This window comes from Bombus vancouverensis, chromosome 8 (genome assembly GCF_051014615.1).
Source record: "Bombus vancouverensis nearcticus chromosome 8, iyBomVanc1_principal, whole genome shotgun sequence".
NCBI lineage: Eukaryota > Metazoa > Arthropoda > Insecta > Hymenoptera > Apidae > Bombus > Bombus vancouverensis.
In genome coordinates this window covers 13,021,655-13,038,686 of record NC_134918.1, presented here as the reverse complement: position 1 = coordinate 13,038,686, position 17,032 = coordinate 13,021,655, and the positions used below count along the sequence as shown (strand labels likewise).

General features: G+C 25.5%; 2 protein-coding genes across 8 annotated transcripts; both read right to left on the bottom strand.

Annotated features, from left to right (window-relative positions):
- Positions 1-933: 933 nt before the first annotated feature.
- Positions 934-13,042, bottom strand: AP-1sigma (AP-1 complex subunit sigma-2). 4 transcript variants are annotated; one of them, XM_033332324.2, is made up of 6 exons: positions 12,884-13,042; positions 12,592-12,770; positions 12,361-12,469; positions 11,966-12,103; positions 6,278-6,373; positions 934-6,133 (listed from the first exon to the last, which is right to left on the bottom strand). In XM_033332324.2, the coding sequence occupies exons 1-5, from the start codon at positions 12,884-12,886 to the stop codon at positions 6,278-6,280; spliced, it is 525 nt and encodes a 174-aa protein (XP_033188215.2). In that variant the 5' UTR covers positions 12,887-13,042; the 3' UTR covers positions 934-6,133. The 4 variants fall into 4 exon arrangements, with proteins under 4 accessions (XP_033188215.2, XP_033188217.1, XP_033188218.1 ...); XM_033332326.2 differs by lacking the exon at positions 6,278-6,373; XM_033332327.2 differs by lacking the exons at positions 934-6,133; positions 6,278-6,373 and adding an exon at positions 6,684-7,386.
- A 515-nt stretch (positions 13,043-13,557) lies between these two features.
- On the bottom strand, positions 13,558-17,032 carry LOC117155931 (FAST kinase domain-containing protein 4). 4 transcript variants are annotated; one of them, XM_076620919.1, is made up of 11 exons: positions 16,842-17,028; positions 16,114-16,162; positions 15,906-16,044; positions 15,414-15,800; positions 15,185-15,334; positions 14,849-15,103; positions 14,575-14,722; positions 14,415-14,501; positions 14,183-14,341; positions 13,933-14,008; positions 13,558-13,830 (listed from the first exon to the last, which is right to left on the bottom strand). In XM_076620919.1, exons 3-11 carry the CDS (start codon positions 16,032-16,034, stop codon positions 13,611-13,613), a joined length of 1,611 nt encoding a protein of 536 aa, XP_076477034.1. In that variant the 5' UTR covers positions 16,035-16,044; positions 16,114-16,162; positions 16,842-17,028; the 3' UTR covers positions 13,558-13,610. The 4 variants fall into 4 exon arrangements, with proteins under 4 accessions (XP_076477034.1, XP_033188337.1, XP_033188340.1 ...); XM_033332446.2 differs by lacking the exon at positions 16,842-17,028 and adding an exon at positions 16,393-16,612; XM_033332449.2 differs by lacking the exon at positions 16,114-16,162 and having other exon boundaries at positions 16,842-17,032.

The window sequence follows — 17,032 nt, the reverse complement described above, 5'->3', positions numbered from 1 at the left end:
AATGCCGGAACTGAACGAGGAAACGCATTCGCGTGTTCGTTCCCTTCATACAATAGTTTACACGCGTTCATATACGTCAACTTAGTTTAGAAAATTAGATACACGGGACAGTCGCATCCAGAGATTAATCATCCATACACACATTATGTCAACAAGTAGAAAGTTTGAAAAATTCTGTTACGAGATGAAAGACATTTTCTTAATAAAGAAGATACTCTTGCTCTCTGTTTCGTAGGAATACGATTTTCTTTCAGATGATAAAGACTCGAGCTCGTTCAATTTATTCTCCCTAAAACTGAAAAGATGTATTTTTTAATTCATTTTTTATGCAAAATACAGAAGAAAATGTAAGAAAAAAATGATTTTCAATCGTATGATATACCATTACAACTCGATACATTATTTTCAAAAGTTATCATAAATTAATTAGGTAAGAAACTGTAAAGCAAAATGCAATATTTTTTCTTATGTGCAGTCGAGTACAAGGAAAGTAAAACGGTAAAAGGAGCGATTTTCGAGTTTATAATGGTAGTAAAATGTAAAAGTACCGTCTAAATTTCTTGATTTTTCTCTAATACGATATTTTGAAGATATGAAGAATCAGATTATCTTGAATGACCATTCATGCCACGTAGATGGCCAATTATTTTCTTGCGTGAAGTTTACTCAACATTTCATATTTCTTACACTTGAATACGGAAGAGGTATTCTTCCGGATTATTCAAAATGTCTCAATCTATTACTGCAATTTAAACAATTAATCGAAGAATTATTAAAACAATTTTACACAAAGCAGCATCAACAATTTCAATTTTCTATATTAAGAATGATATTAACAATTTCAAGTTATACTTACGAACATCCCGAGGACTTGTACTTACAATTGGCTTGGGCCATTGGCTAGGAGCGCAAAACATACTGGAGAAAAATGGATATTTTTACATCACATATTTTATTATGGACGGAGCATAAAGCATCGTCTTTTCAAATACAATATTCATAGACTTATCGTAAATACACGTTCATATGTTTAACATTGGTTCGTAGTATTGTTCTGAGAATTTTCTTTAATACCTTAATTCTGTGTACCACGAATTCTAATAATTCTCAGCGCTTAATCCCTAATTTTGATTTCTCGTTAACATAAAACACCTGTATACTACCGAAGGAAAGTTTCTTTACTATTGCGTTGCGTACGTGTAGCCATATTAAACTAACAAAGAATCTGGCGAACGTCATAAGTATTTGAAATATACGTATATAATAAAAAGTACCTAACGAGACAGAAGATAATGCAAATCATATCGATTTACGTGCACCATCGTTTATTAAATACTTAAACGCAAAATAGTCGAAGTACTTTAACTAAACATAGCCATTTTCTTCGTATTGCTTAAAACTATTCTACATTCTGTTTGGTGAAATTATATACGTAATATAAAATATAGTAAACATAGAAATAGAATTTCTAGGCAATATGCATCTTCCAATAAAATTAATATTATCGTTTTTTCAAGTTAAAAGAATCGATATTTAATTTATTTTATAATTCTGTCATTTCCGTCGTATTATTAAAAATTATTCTATTATTCTACTCGATGAAATCGTTTATCGTTATGAATTTAAAAGAAAAAAAAAAACATAAAAAGAGGATGTCTAGAAAAAAATTCTTATCTAGAAGGTTAACCTTATAATTTCTAAGCCGATGTCATTAAAAATTAATATTAACAAATAAAAATAAGAATAAAAATATCCATATTGCCCAGTACGATTAAACGAAACCGAACGTTTTCATGAATCTTTCGATCGTCACTTTTCAAGTCTGATATTTAATATCCAGGCAACCTTCGTATATGTAGAAAAGAAAAAAATATCATCGGTCTTTCGTTAAAAATGCTAGAAACTCAAAAAACAAACAATCTTGTGACGTATAGAAAGAAAAAATCTCAACAAGCTGGTTTAAATGTGACACATGAATACGTACGCCGCAATGTGTTTCGAGCTACCTACGTCTAAGATAAACTATAAAAAAACATGTTGTTTGCGAGTATATAGTTTTCAGATATGTATAACGCATACTCTCTCTCTCACTCTCTTTTCTCTTTCTCTCTCTCTCTCTCTTTCTCTTGTATCAACAGTTTGTATCAATACCATGAACAAACGATTCAACGAACAGTGTTTAAACTTATTGTCCCTTTGTAAATTGTGTTCGCGACGTTGTAACTCTTAAAAGCTATTATGAAGAGAAATTTCACCGTGCGTGAATTTTTATTCCTATATTGTCAGGCTTTATTTTACTTTTATCGTGCAATAATGCCATTGTAATACTATTTGTAATCACTAGGCTGCGTATATTTACGGAAATGTTTATTTCTGCAAGTATCGCTAAAAACATAGAACCGAAACGGAAATTTGTTTCGCCTACTATCATTACGACCATTATCTTGGATATCTTAGACACATTGTACGGTGTTATCAACCACCAACAATGACGGTACAATCGGCGATAAGGTGATGCTACGTGAAGAAACCTAGCGAAAATATAGAATAAGATGCTTTCATACGTCGCTTCGTTTGTTGGGAAAATTAAGCTTGTACATTCGTCAGACATACTTCAATAAAATAGGTCGAAGGTACGTAATAAAAGTTTTTTCGCTTTGTTTTCAAGAACGATAAATTAGTAAATTTATCGCGCGCCTGTACCAGGCTAATTGTTCGCTAAGTATGTTCAAACTTTATCTTCTTGAAAGGGAAAATTTTATTTCGCGTGTGCAACAACCTGCTGCTAATTGTCCACTCATACTTAGTCGGTAATTAACCAAGTTTAACTCGACAAATTTTCAAACCAATTAGTTTCTTTCTCGATTTTCTTGAACACGCGTCAACGATATTTATTCTGCATTTTCGACTTGCTGTTTCACGTAGAATTAACCAATAGCAGACTGCGCCATAGTTTCTGAAACACCGTATATACTTTGGTACATTATATGGATTTTCGCATTTTTAGATGTCCCATAAACGCATAAAAATCCGCGACCCAATGATTACTGTAAAACATTTGGTTTCGTTTGTTCGATTTCATTAATCTTTAATGTTGAAAAACGTATTGAGACAAACCTTCATCCATGACAGCCTTTAAGAGCGTAATATTCACCGAGATTAATATGAAAAATTTGTCGATCGGCGAACGTTTCCATAATCGATAAACTATGGTTCTAGTAACGATACAAACTTGCATGCCTGGGAAATTTTTTACATGCTTCCGTTTAAACATCGATTTCTTCCGTTCCTTTGTTCGGGACGTACATATACGCGTGAAAACAAGAATTGGCGATAGAACCGCGCGCAAAACTATTTCGGTAAGACGAGAATGATAATCGACAGGAACATGAATATCTTTTATCATCGCCAGCGCCGAAAAAATACTACAAGATGATGTTTATATCGAAATCGATATCCTCGTCAGTGATTTTCAGTTAGTCTACAGGGTGGCCGATTTTAATTTACAAGTTTATTTGGGAAAGTACGCTGGGTTGAATGGAAAATTTCAGCAACTTTATCATATAGTACATGGCGCGATCTTAATGGATAGGTTGTAAATAAAATGAACTTTTAACTTGTCGATAGATAAATAAATTTTATGGAAGGTAAGATATGCAATATTTGTTTAAACATTTGTAAGCAAGCAATTGTAAATTTTGAAATAATATTATATTTAAGACGACGAATACGACTCTTTATCTTTGTTTTTCCCTTACTCGAAAGAACGAAGGTAGAATCTTTTTCACTGAAATAACAGATTCATATAACGCATACGTAATGTATGTATATATGACTGATTTCGTGAAATACAGGTATTCTCGATGTGTTGAATTCTATTTTACAAATCTGCAAATCCTTGAAAATCCATTTTATCCTTTTCAACGCAGCTTACTTTCCGCAATAACTTCATTTATATGGTAAGATAAATCATCCTGTATGAGACGAATGATAGATTACGCAATCGTTTGGCGAAAGCTACGATTATTAAGTGCTCTTCTATCCTTTCGCTTATAATTAATCAATTCAACAAAATTTTAAGAAATTTTGCAGCATATCCGGTTTAAATTCGCGAAACGAGGTATTTTTCTAATTCTTAAAAAAAAATGATATTATATAAACGATTTTATAATAATGCAATTTTTTTTTGCAAGCTTTGCAATTAGCCGCAGTAATTTCGAAATGTCGTTATATAATATTTTCTGTAATTTATTAATTATTCATTAATTTTTCTTTTAGCTTCATTTCTAAGCTATTATAAGTATTCTTTTGAATTTACCAAAACTTTTACCTATGTAATAGGAATAAATGTATAAAGAAACAGTCTTCTTTAAATTCATTTTACAACCAAAATTTTAGATATAAATCACGTTTTGCATATCGAATTTTGATAAAAAATATATATAGGAAAGGAAAACAAAAATAACTAATTTTTACACGTAAGAATGTAAAAAGCATTATGTGACACACGATTAAGCTGGATATGCTGCAGAACTCTTATACAAATAGTACAATTGAACATTCAACTATTAATTATAACAAGGAAAATTTCTTCATTTAGCGATAACGATTACTGAAAAATTTACAACGTACGTATGTAGTTATCTCATCAGATTTCAACGATAACAAAACATTTCTATTGATTTTCTTTTAATTGTGCTATGTCTTAAATAATATTTTCGAAGGATTATAAATTTCACGTGAGGATATTATATTTTATTTAAGAGAAAAATAATTATTTCGAATATATAATCGCAAATCTTCAAGAAGAAATTTTCTCCTTCAAGAGCAATATATTTGTTGTAATTCAGTATTTGACTAAACATAAATTTGAAATATTCGTATAAAATGAGTCCTTCAAATTCTAATTGTTCTGTTCATATTTCAATTATATACCTTGTTTCTAACAAAACGTCACGTTTACTTTTCCTTCAATTTCAGTTTGATTTTACTCGAACGATTGGGCTACTTTTGAGCGTATGCTTGAAAACGTCGTCAAACTTATTGACTATTATTTATACGTAAAACATAACAATATGATCATCGATTAATTATTGATAAAACACGACGACCTTTCGTAATACTTATACATACTTCAATCCCCCCCAAAAAAGAATAAATGTAAATAGAATTTCGATAAGCACCTCACGAACGATACATTAATACACGTATAGCGACAATATTATCGAATATTCTTTAATTATTTGACCCTTTATGTATAAACAATGTAATAAAAATGATTTAATAAGAAGGAAATATAGCAGTTTATGTAATGAGATTTGCTTGTATACCAAATATGGTTTGAGAATTAAATTGTATTATTTTCGTTACTTATAGATGAAGTCATCTTGGATGAAAAAAATAGTATATTTTTACTAAAATATCATAAAATGTTAATCATACAAACAAATATACTAAATGCAATTTATAGGAATACAATGTAATAAATGCAAAATAAAATATGAAGAGCAAACTGTTTTACAGATTTCTTTCAAGCATATAAAATTTTAATTTCTTAAGTATTATACAACAATATAATAATTCTATCAACAAAATTATAAATTTTAGTTCCAAAGCTTTAATTATACCAACTTCTTTGCATACATATCAAAGATAAAAGAAGAAATTATGATAAGAATAAACATTGTATCACTTCAGAAAGCAAATGAAACATAAAGGATTAAATAATATGTCAATCTGGAAAGACATACATACATATATGTATATGATATATATGTATATAAGTAGTATAGTACTGCTAGTATTTTAACAAAGAGAAACAATATGTCTGGTTTTTAACGTTTTATAGAGTAACTACATTTCATTGACTATTCAAACAGCGATTATAATTTTTTCAATATAATTACATTTTAACTTATAACAGAAACATGACTTTAATTGAAAAGCTTAATTTCAATTCGTTAATGTCTCTGCAGTACCATACTCTTAAATCTAATTGAGAAAGCTTGTCGTAAATAGAATTCTGGAATGTTGAAGCAGCATTGTAACATACCACTTACGTTATGCTGGATATATTGTTTAGGAAGTATTATCCCAGACCATGGTCCTCGAAGAAACCTTGTGGAGTTTCCTCCTGAAACATATGAATAGTATTATTACATTAAAGATCCATACAAAAAGTACATCTACGGATATGAAGAGGGATCAATTTCTTTGATGCTGCATATTATCATATAATGCAAATATACATAATGAAAATATATAAACAAACACGTACCTAGCTTGTAATTAAGTAATCTCCTTGATGCAGCTTCAAATGGTGAACTGAACCCTTTTCATATAACTGAGTATATACTTGTATGGATACACAAAGCTGCACAAAGCACATGTTCATTTATTGCTTCGTTTAAAATGCTTAAGCATCAATCAAAGAAATATCTGTATTGCATGCTGCATACAGAATGTCTCTGTATTTATAATTAAGTGTAGATATTGTAACTTGACGAAGTTTAACGAAAATTCTTTCTAACAAAGAGTGAGTAAATAAAAATTCTAATATCTTTATTTTATGTATAAATAAATCAAGATATATCTTATTAAAATCTGAAAGGGTAAATACAGTAGCAATAAATACATAAATGGGTTAATTACATGGAAAAGGTAGTATATAATTTTGTATACAATTGTGTAAAAATTTCTTTGTATACATTTATTATGGGTATTATTATATACTGTGTTAAAGTTATAATATTAAAAATTGACACTGTTTATGTATATACACATGTACACATATAAAAGTGATACCTTCAAACATTCACCTCTAATTAGATACTGAAATAAATACCTTTATGAAGACAAATATAATACTATATAACATGTCACAGAAAAGATCCTTATGCATTAAAAAATGATGTATACATTATCTAAACACTTTTTTTCTATTTACACATAAAGAAATAATAATTTCTCAAATGTGCATTACTTTATTGCCATAGTATGAAGCTAATTTTATTACCTGCTCAATAATAAAATGAAAAGCAATTTCGTAATTAAGATGAATCTCTATAATGTATATATATAGTTTTCTATGATGTATATATATATATTATACACATGAACTACATGAATATTACTATTAAATCTATTTGTGTCGCCTATAAAAAATATACTAATGTTCAAATACTAAATTTGTAAGGGTTGTCAATGATAAAAAATTGATGCTCAATAACTATAGAAAAAGTAGAGATGTATGATGGCATCATGCAGCGGATGAGTCTGCTCCGGATCTTGATTCATGTGGGCTGACAGATTGGCCATGGAGGGCATGCAAGAACGCAGCACCTACAAAAGCCCTATCTCCCGCAGGGCACCTTCCACAGCTTCATCCTTCCACAAACAAACAAATATTCTAACTAATCTTTAGTGTATTTCTAGATATGTCCTTAGTAATGGAACAATAATCTTGAGCTAAATCTTAGTAATAAATTTTATCTTACAAAATATATATAGTAAGAGTAATATAGTATCAAAATAAAAATAAATTTTATCTTACATGATATTTTACAAAGAATAAAATATGTTATAAAATATTCTGAAAACCAAAGAACAAATTGAAATTTCTTAATCAGAACACTTTATTATCTCACTTTAATTAGTACCTAAATGAAATAAAGTCAGCAAAACTAACAATAAATGGCATGTTGATAAACTAAACATGCATTTTGATACTATGTATTTACTGCAACTTTCGTACTTATTATTTTTTGTTTTTGATTCAATATGGTGTTAGGATTGTTCTCTTCTAGTATAATTAAAATACGAAACCTTCTCAATTAAACACTAATTTCTTAAAATTATAAACTCACTATTATATTTTATGATATTATTAATATAGAAATTTGAACTAAACATTTAAATATGATATCCCAATTCTAAAAATTCCATAATACAATTAAGCTACTACGTAAAAAATTTGGTAACATTACCACAAAAGTTTCTGTTAATACATCACAAAATATAACATTTACTTTGTGTAACAGACATTCCAAATTGTATTCTAAATTAAAAATAAATCATATAATAATGCTAGAATCTAACATGTCCTTTACATATGTAAAAATAAAATTATAACATAATACAAAATGTTGTTAAAAATGTCATCTATCACTGACGCTAAACTGTTTAACATTTAAACAAAACATAATTAAGAAAAATTACCTTATATGAACCAGTGCCTACGAATAAATAATATCCATTGATGTTTTCATTATTCTTATGGTATAGTATCTTATTGAAATAAAATAAACAAATGTTATAAATCTATAAGATGGAAATCTAAAAAAATAACGAACATACAAGCATACTTCCGCAATGTAGGAACTTATCATGAATACCATTTAAGACATCATGTGTATCACAATCAATATCATTACATAAAATCATTAACATAATTGACCATGATTGATATTTATTACAATTTAGAAATATATACATACATTTCAATAACTACTTATGGACAACAGCATTTCCATAGCATCATACCCTTTAAGGTAAAGCAACTCTTTTTATAAGTTATAAACAATTAAATTACGCTATCACTTTTATCAAAATAAAAAGAATAAACTCAATATTATTTAGCAATATTTATTTTAGTTATCATTATATTACTCAATGCATGCATAGTATCACAATAAAAATAATAAAATACCAAATTTTTATGCAAGAAAATATTAATATTTGAAAGGTTACTTTAAACAAATATAAATAAAACAATTTAAATATAAAATTTAGTGGAATTCTACTAATTCATATTATTTTTGTAGCTTTTTTTTATGATAAAAATACGTTTTAGAATAATGGTATGTAATATAATCATTTTTATTACGAGTTATGTCATATGATTTATATTACGTTAGACAAAACCTGCTATAGACTAGAAACAATGATTTTAAAAAGGGAAGAAGAGGACTTTTTGTACACACGAAGGAAATCTTCGAAATTTCATGGAATACAAACTATTCGACTTATTGATCTAAAAATGTTAATTTTTTGTAAAAAATTTCGGCTTTGATGCTTTGTGTTTTACTACTGCGATATTTTAAAGATTTGGCACTTAATGTCTTAATAATAAGATATTTTTCTATTATTCTGGTTCAAGATAAAAACTTTTATTGTACACATTTACCAAATTTTAAATCAAACCATCTATTCACTTATTCAGTTTTTGCGAAATCATACAAAAAAAAAAGTAAATGTAAAATAGTGAAAATCAATAAAATTAATGTTCTGACCATTGAATGCATTGGTCATTTCAATATTTGTATTATTTATTATATAGCAAAAATGTTCAAACATTGATGTTCAATGAAAAGAGGATAAAGCTTTTTTAAAATCATTCAAATGGAAATTTTCATTATTTTCCTTGTAAGAACAATTTTTTTTATGAAAAATACCAAATAGTATCCAAAATTTTATTGCAAAAATTACGATGTAAAGTTAATAATAAATGTTTATAATACCATCATTTTTACAAATTTTAAAGAAATACTTTAGGAATATAGTTTTGAAATCCCAAAACGTAAGATATACAGAAAAGAATTAAATTGAAATTGAACTTGGAAGTTCAATCCCATTAAATTTATCTTAATACACGAATTCATCCTTTATCAATGTTAAAAATCGTATTTCTTAAAAAATTTTAATTCCCTTTCTATTTCTAATAATATTATTTAAAAATATCTTTAATTTATTTTATATATTAGTTAAATACTAATTAATCTTTGTTGTACAAATATTATGAAGTTATATTCTTCTATATATGATACTTTAAATATTTTTATGTAATTTATATACAGTGTTATAAATTTCATTTCAGGAAGTATGTTACATAATATATATATATTTATTTTTGCTTCATAAACTAGAGATCTGTTGTATATATAAAAATATTATTGATTGTATGAATTTTTAATTACTAGGTTAAGATAATTTTTATCTTTTTGTTCTAGCATAAATAAAACAATATATTCTCTGAAATACATTTAAAGTAACGAAATAGATCTTTATAGAAATACTAATACACCTAAAAGTGCTTATACATGTATATATATATTTTCTGTTATTTTTATACTGTTATTCCCATAATCATAAAATATAATAAATTTAAAAGTGCACATTTAAACTACATTATTTAAAAATATTTCGAATGTAACTAAATTTTCAATCTACATTTTTCATGTTTAAAGCAGCAATTATGTTTCTGTATTTGCAACATGCCAAATAAAAAGCTAAATATTTTTTTCTAAATGTGTACTAAATTTTTAAAACTTTAAGACAGAAAAATAACTTTGTTATAGTGATATTATGTCTTATTAATATTTTAATAGAAAATACTATAAGTTAATTATATTAGAAATAATTACAAAATATTTAATAATTTTATAATATTTACTTGCATAATGCAGATTTATTCTCATACAAATAGCTAACTATTTTTTTTAATGTAGTACTACTGATTTGCTTCAGTCTAAAAGGTACTATTTTATATAAAGGAACATTTGAACCAGAAACAATATATTATCATTAATTTTGTAAATTATGTCATATTACACAATGTTCTATGACAACATTTGATATTAAAATATGGCAACGGTTCTTTATATGTTTAACTTTATCACTATAGATATGCTGTTGCGTACATTATGAATAAAAATTCACAACATGTGTAAGCCCACTTACATTAAAGAGAGAATAAGCGTATAAGCATTCTATGCACACAGCATTAGCTACAAAGAAAATATAAAGTTACAATACTTTTAAATACAAAATATATCTATATTCATCTATGCATAATATTTTACTTAATATTATTGAAAAAAATAAGCAGACACTTTTTATGCTTTCCTGATTATACAATATATATAACTAGGATTATTTTATGACACATTATATTGAAAAGAAATGAATCACATTCATGATTCATAATAGTATAGAGTATTCTTCATGATTGCATGTACATATTAATAATATGTATAATATGGATTTTTCGAACTAAACATATATCAATAATTACATACAACACACCTCAAACATTAATAAAAATTTTAAGTATTTCATAACAGACTACATAAAAGAATAGAACTATTTTCAGATTGCAAAGATATATAATATATGTAGCACATAAAACATATGGAAATGTGAAAAAATATCAAATAAAAAAAAACAACACATGAATATTTAAAATTAAAAAATTACATTCCGTCATGCAATTTAGATATTACACTGTTAATAAACATTAAAATATCATTATAACCCAGTTTCTCCAGACAGTAAAATAATGCAGTAATTACTTTCACATAAGAAGATTTCATTGATTTAGATTTTTCCCATCTATATGTTCTTATTTTGAATATTCTGTTAAGTATTAATAATAATTGTTTACTACGCTATGTACATTTAAAGTTAAATGTAAATTTTTTCTTATATGTAAATATTAATATGTAATCTTTACATATAAAAAAGGAACTGTATACATATATATATAATAAAGTATTATTACGAGTTGAGCTTATATATCATCACATTATTTTACCCAGAATAAACAGGCTACAAACATGCTCCACATATATATCAGCCAAGAGGTTTTAATACTTTTTATATGTACCTCTTAATCAGTGTGAAATTTGATTATTTTAATAAGAATGTTACACACCAACTATTGATGGTTAAATATATTGCAAGAGTCGTTTTAACGAATCTTCAAATATTAAAATACTAATATATAGTTATGAGAATATAACAAAAATTGCAAAATATTATTAATTTTCTTAAAGAAGAAAATTAATAAAATAAAAAAAATGTATAGGTCAAAATGACTCTGTAATATTACTAGAAAGTAACAGAAGAAAATTATAATATCGTTAAAAAGGACAAGTCACAACTCAATGGGTACATCCCCATAACTAACCTCCTGTAGTAAATCCTGAGCTGCAATGGCTTTTAAAACATTTTTTTTGCTAGTCTCTTGAATTTCACCACCAACCAATAATTCGTCTAAGATGAAATATGCTTTTTCAAAGTTGAAAATTATATCTAGTTCACAAACCTAGTAACATATTTAAAATGATATTAAAGTTTTAATCTCCTCGCCTGCATAAAATAAAATAAAAATAGATATCATTTTAACTACAAATTTCTGTATTAAAATACAATATAATGTTTATATTAATACTTTTGTAGACAATATTAATAAATATATTATATACAGAAAAGTGTAATAATGAATTTTAAGTAAATATGTATTCCAAAAATTACATTTAAATATATCTTATTATGAAAAAATACAATTAAGTTCATACTCACACTTCCAAAGTATTTATCTAATAGTTCGACATAACGATGTATAATTTCTAATGTTAATAATTCATTATCATTTTGTTCTATTGCACAACAAAAATATAAACTGGCATATCTGAAAAACAAATAAAATATGAAAATAATTTGCTGTTCAAATGTTATCGAACAGAGTAAAATTTTCATTTACTTCAACAAAAACTTGTTATTCTTGGAAAACATAATGTAATTGTGATATACCTTTTATAGACAACCTTAACATCCTTCCATTCTAAGAAACTTGACATTTTTGGTTTTCGTGCTAATATTGTAGTAATTAATTCTCGAGTAATCTTTTTCTTCAATTTATCAGGATGGGCCACATACCACTTTTGTAAACGCAATTTTCCTTGACGACTGAATAATAACATAAATTGCATCTAAAAGATTTAACATACATATATATATATAATTTAAAAATTATCTAAGATACCATTAATAAGTTTTGTTTAGTTCTCTTCGTGTAAGGATAAAAATAATAATAACTATTTACCATTTTGAAATAAGTCCGCTTTTTAACAAAACAATTCCAAAAGAATTCACAGCACTTTTCGATAAATCACAATACAAAGTCTACTCCAATTTCCAATTTTGGTATGTGTAATTCGTGCACATTTAATCACAGGTTTTTACTAGATGGCGCTGATATGAACGAAGGAAATACGTCATAGTCATGTGTAATTTGAATTTGTCAAGGAAGAAAATATTTATTACAAAACTATGCAAAATATCATATAGAAGAGATAACGTATATTAAAACCATATTGATATAAATAAAGCAAGAAATAATACGTACAAATTAGTAGTGAAGTAACTTATATGATTTTAATATTATAGTACAAACAATTATACAGTTAATAATGAAGAATATTAATAAAAGTTTAATTAATAGAAGTTTTACGATTAAATAATATATTTTAATTACACAAAAAAATTTAATATGTTAATTAAATAAATATCTAGTATGAATTTTTAGTATTTTTGAAACAAATATTTATTACTTTTGCATGTATATATGTATATATTTTAAAAATATATACATTATATTACATAATTTCTATACTAAACAAAATTTGAAATCGAGGAAACAGATAAATGATTAATCAAATTAATAAATAACGGAATAGTAAATAATATTAATAAAAGTAACGTAAACTATAAGCATAATTACATCCTATAATTTTTTTATTTATCGAATATTACATAATATGAAATCATAATTAATTATTATCCGTTATTTTCCGAAATATTTGGAATACTTGATGTCTTAAGTAACTTGTACGCTTTACAATTTTATCTTCTATACCAAAATATTGGTAAGGTATAATTAATACTTCATAATTGTTACATCCCAATAAATGTCTATGCAATTTAATTAATCCTTGATAATCTGTATCTCCTAGGCACATGTCATAATAATCAACCAATAATAAAGCTATCCTAAAAATGGATTAAGTATGTCATTTAATTTATGATTCTTAAATATACTATTATATTGAAATTTACATTTACATATTATTTCAATTTCCTTTTCATACTTACTTAATGAAATTTCCATTTTTAGTATCACTATCCATACTAATAAAATTAAACTTGTGATCCACACATATTTCAGCATCTATAATGTTATTTAAGTATGATATTATACTTAATATATATATATATATATATATATATATATATATATATATATATATATATATATATATATATATATATATATATTAATAATAATTAATTAATATATATTAATTTTTAATGAATACACATCATGAAATATTTTTTTAAATACCTAAAAGGAACCCCATGTTGGTATTTATACTCATATTGAAATGAGATGTAGATGGCAACATATTTTTTAATGTGACTTGTAGTGCTTCAACATACGCTAGTTTTTGTTTTGTACGTTTGCTCACTATACGTGGTACTACCTCATTATTCAAAAGAGGTCCTAAAAATATTGGTTAAAATATATGTAAATTAACTTATATCTTTTTGAATACCAAATATACATTCTACCTTACCGGAATAATTGTTGAGTGCATATTGTGCATATCCATTGATATTTAATAATTTTAACTGATAGGATAATTTTTTGTTGATTTCTGTATCTATATAATAAAATTAAACATTAATTTATTATCAATGTAAAATAAATCCTTCATTCTAATCATAAATACTAACCAAAGATCAATGTTTTTGAAACAAACTTTTCATTTAATACAGATTCAGCATGTACGTTTTGCAATATTTTGAATACAGCAAAGCACCATACAAGATTTAATCTGGTAGAGTATTTAAGTTTCTCAATCTCTGAATTTGGGAAATATTCCTAATTATAAGATTATATTTTAGTGCATTTAAACCTCTTTTGGTTGAAAAATGTATTCATTCAAATGAGTGAAAATTCAAAGCAATAAATAAATATAACTGTCTTAAGGTTTCTTATGGTACATACCTCTATGATGTCATTTACATATTGAGAATGATAACCTAATGTTGCAAATGACTGTAAAATGCTTGCAATTTGTGTGTTGCTATATTTTATTTTGGATTTAATAATGTCATCACATAGCTGATTTAAAAATACATTATTTTTATATCTGACAAATGCCATAGATTTTAACAAAGATATTATTGTTACAAAATTAGTTTCATTACCAGAAACACTTTTACTCTTTATGAAATCTTTACAAATTTTTTTAAGTAATCTCTAAAATAAATTTTAGTCTACTTTTATATATCTTTTAATTATTAATTTTCATCTTAAAGTAAATATTATTTTTGGCCTTACCTCATCAGAGTAATTCAAAGTGCTCATACTAAACATTAGATTTGAACATGCTTTCGTACTCAGTAATTCATGATATTCAATAATATTGTTAAAGAAATAATTTAAAAGTTTCACATTTCTGTCACCTGCTTGTGCTAATTTACTTATATTCTACATCAAATCACAAATATATATATATATATATATATATATGAAATAAAATTAAAGAAAAGTTATTTTACCTTTTTACCTTGATCATTGCAGACGTTGAAAGATTATAGTACTGAGAAAAAGAATCTTCAGTATTAAGCAGAGAATTTTTAAATGTTGTGTTGTTATCTCCTGTTTGGCTTTGTACAGAACTTTTATTTATTTTAGTACTTGATTTACTTTCCTCCTTATTATGTACCCAAATCGAAATAGCTTTGAGAATATGCAAAATATCATCTTGAGGCATAGAAGATGTTTTCACAGTTTCTAGTATTTCTTGTACAGTTTGTGCTTTTTTAATCTTTTCAGTAATTATTGGTTTTATATTTAAATCTTTACACAATTTTATTTTTAATTTATCCAATCCCAAGTGTTGTTTATCAACTATCGTTATATTTGATATCATTTCCTCTATTTGGTCACCAAGCTTTAACAAATCAACACTTATTTTCTTAGTAAAGTATGATAATATTTCTCAAATATAAAATAAATGTGTAATTACAGAGTTTTATTAAAAAACATAAAACTTTACCTTAACAGCAGTCTTAGACTCAGAGATTATTGCTGCTGTATTTGTACTTAATGATGCATTTAATCGACATAAAAATCGAGAAGTAAACCTGGTTGCTATTGTAAAAGCTGCCGTATTAAATTGCAGCATTTTTGTGACACTGCAATATTAATTCATATAATTATAAAGAATAGAAACATTGAGATAAATAGTATGAATTAACACATACCTATTAATTTTGTTTAATGATTGTTATTAGCGAAGTCTTAATGTCACACCTATTTTATTTACAAAAGAATAACTTAAGAAGAAACTAAGATTATTATATTACACTTTTTAAATTGTAAAAATCAAGAAACTCATAATGAGGTTAGGTTCTAGTTCACCATAGTCTTAACCATTGATAAAAGAATTCTATTATAGCGTCGATTGTCACTTTTATATTCAAGGACAGAGAAAATACAATTTATTACATAATTTAATTCTATTGGTGCATTGTTTTTCTTACCTCAGTATGATTGAAAAGGATTTGTTTTATTGATGTACATGCAATGTTTATTTCTATTTTTAATAACAGTGTGCAAGAATCGTATATTTGTAGTATGAACGAAGTAATTTAGAAAATTAATTGATATTATCAACACTGTACATTTTATTTAAAAAAGAATCTTTTAAATTATAAGTATGCTATAATTGATTAAAGATGATAACAAAAAATTATTCTCTTAATATTATTTGATAGTACTGTTTATATAAGAACGATGTTCTATAAGTTACTATACAATAGTGGTTTCTAGTAAGAAATTTTTACTTAATACTTTTATAAAATATATTGAAATAATGTATTTATCTCATTTGAGATATAAAGATGAAATGTACTGTTTTATCATTAAAACATGTGCTACTCTAACCTATTTGATTTATATAACTTTATTATATATATGAATTCTGTATTACCTGATGTTATCAAAAAACTATTTTCAATCTTTCGTAGGTTTTTTCTCTTTGAATTAAATAATCTCCTGTATCTTTCTGTTTTAAATTATATTACTAGAAATTTATTACAAGTTTCATTAAGATATTTTAATAAAATTCATAACATTACATTAAAAAATATGTCTTCTCTAATTACATCTTCCAGTCAATAT

Bases quoted from the DNA above. Each gene is read 5' to 3' on its own strand.
- LOC117155931 (XM_033332449.2), bottom strand. From the start codon at position 16,034: ATGCTGCAATTTAATACGGCAGCTTTTACAATAGCAACCAGGTTTACT. The intron at 15,801-15,905 runs GTAAAGTTTTAT...GATTTGTTAAAG, and splicing joins AGTCTAAGACTGCTGTTAAG to CTTGGTGACCAAATAGAGGA. The intron at 15,104-15,184 runs GTAAGGCCAAAA...AATTTATTTTAG, and splicing joins CTTTGAATTACTCTGATGAG to AGATTACTTAAAAAAATTTG.
- AP-1sigma (XM_033332324.2), bottom strand. The intron at 12,470-12,591 runs GTATATCACAAT...TTTGTTTTTCAG, and splicing joins GTTAAGGTTGTCTATAAAAG to ATATGCCAGTTTATATTTTT. The intron at 12,104-12,360 runs GTGAGTATGAAC...ATATGTTACTAG, and splicing joins TAGATAAATACTTTGGAAGT to GTTTGTGAACTAGATATAAT.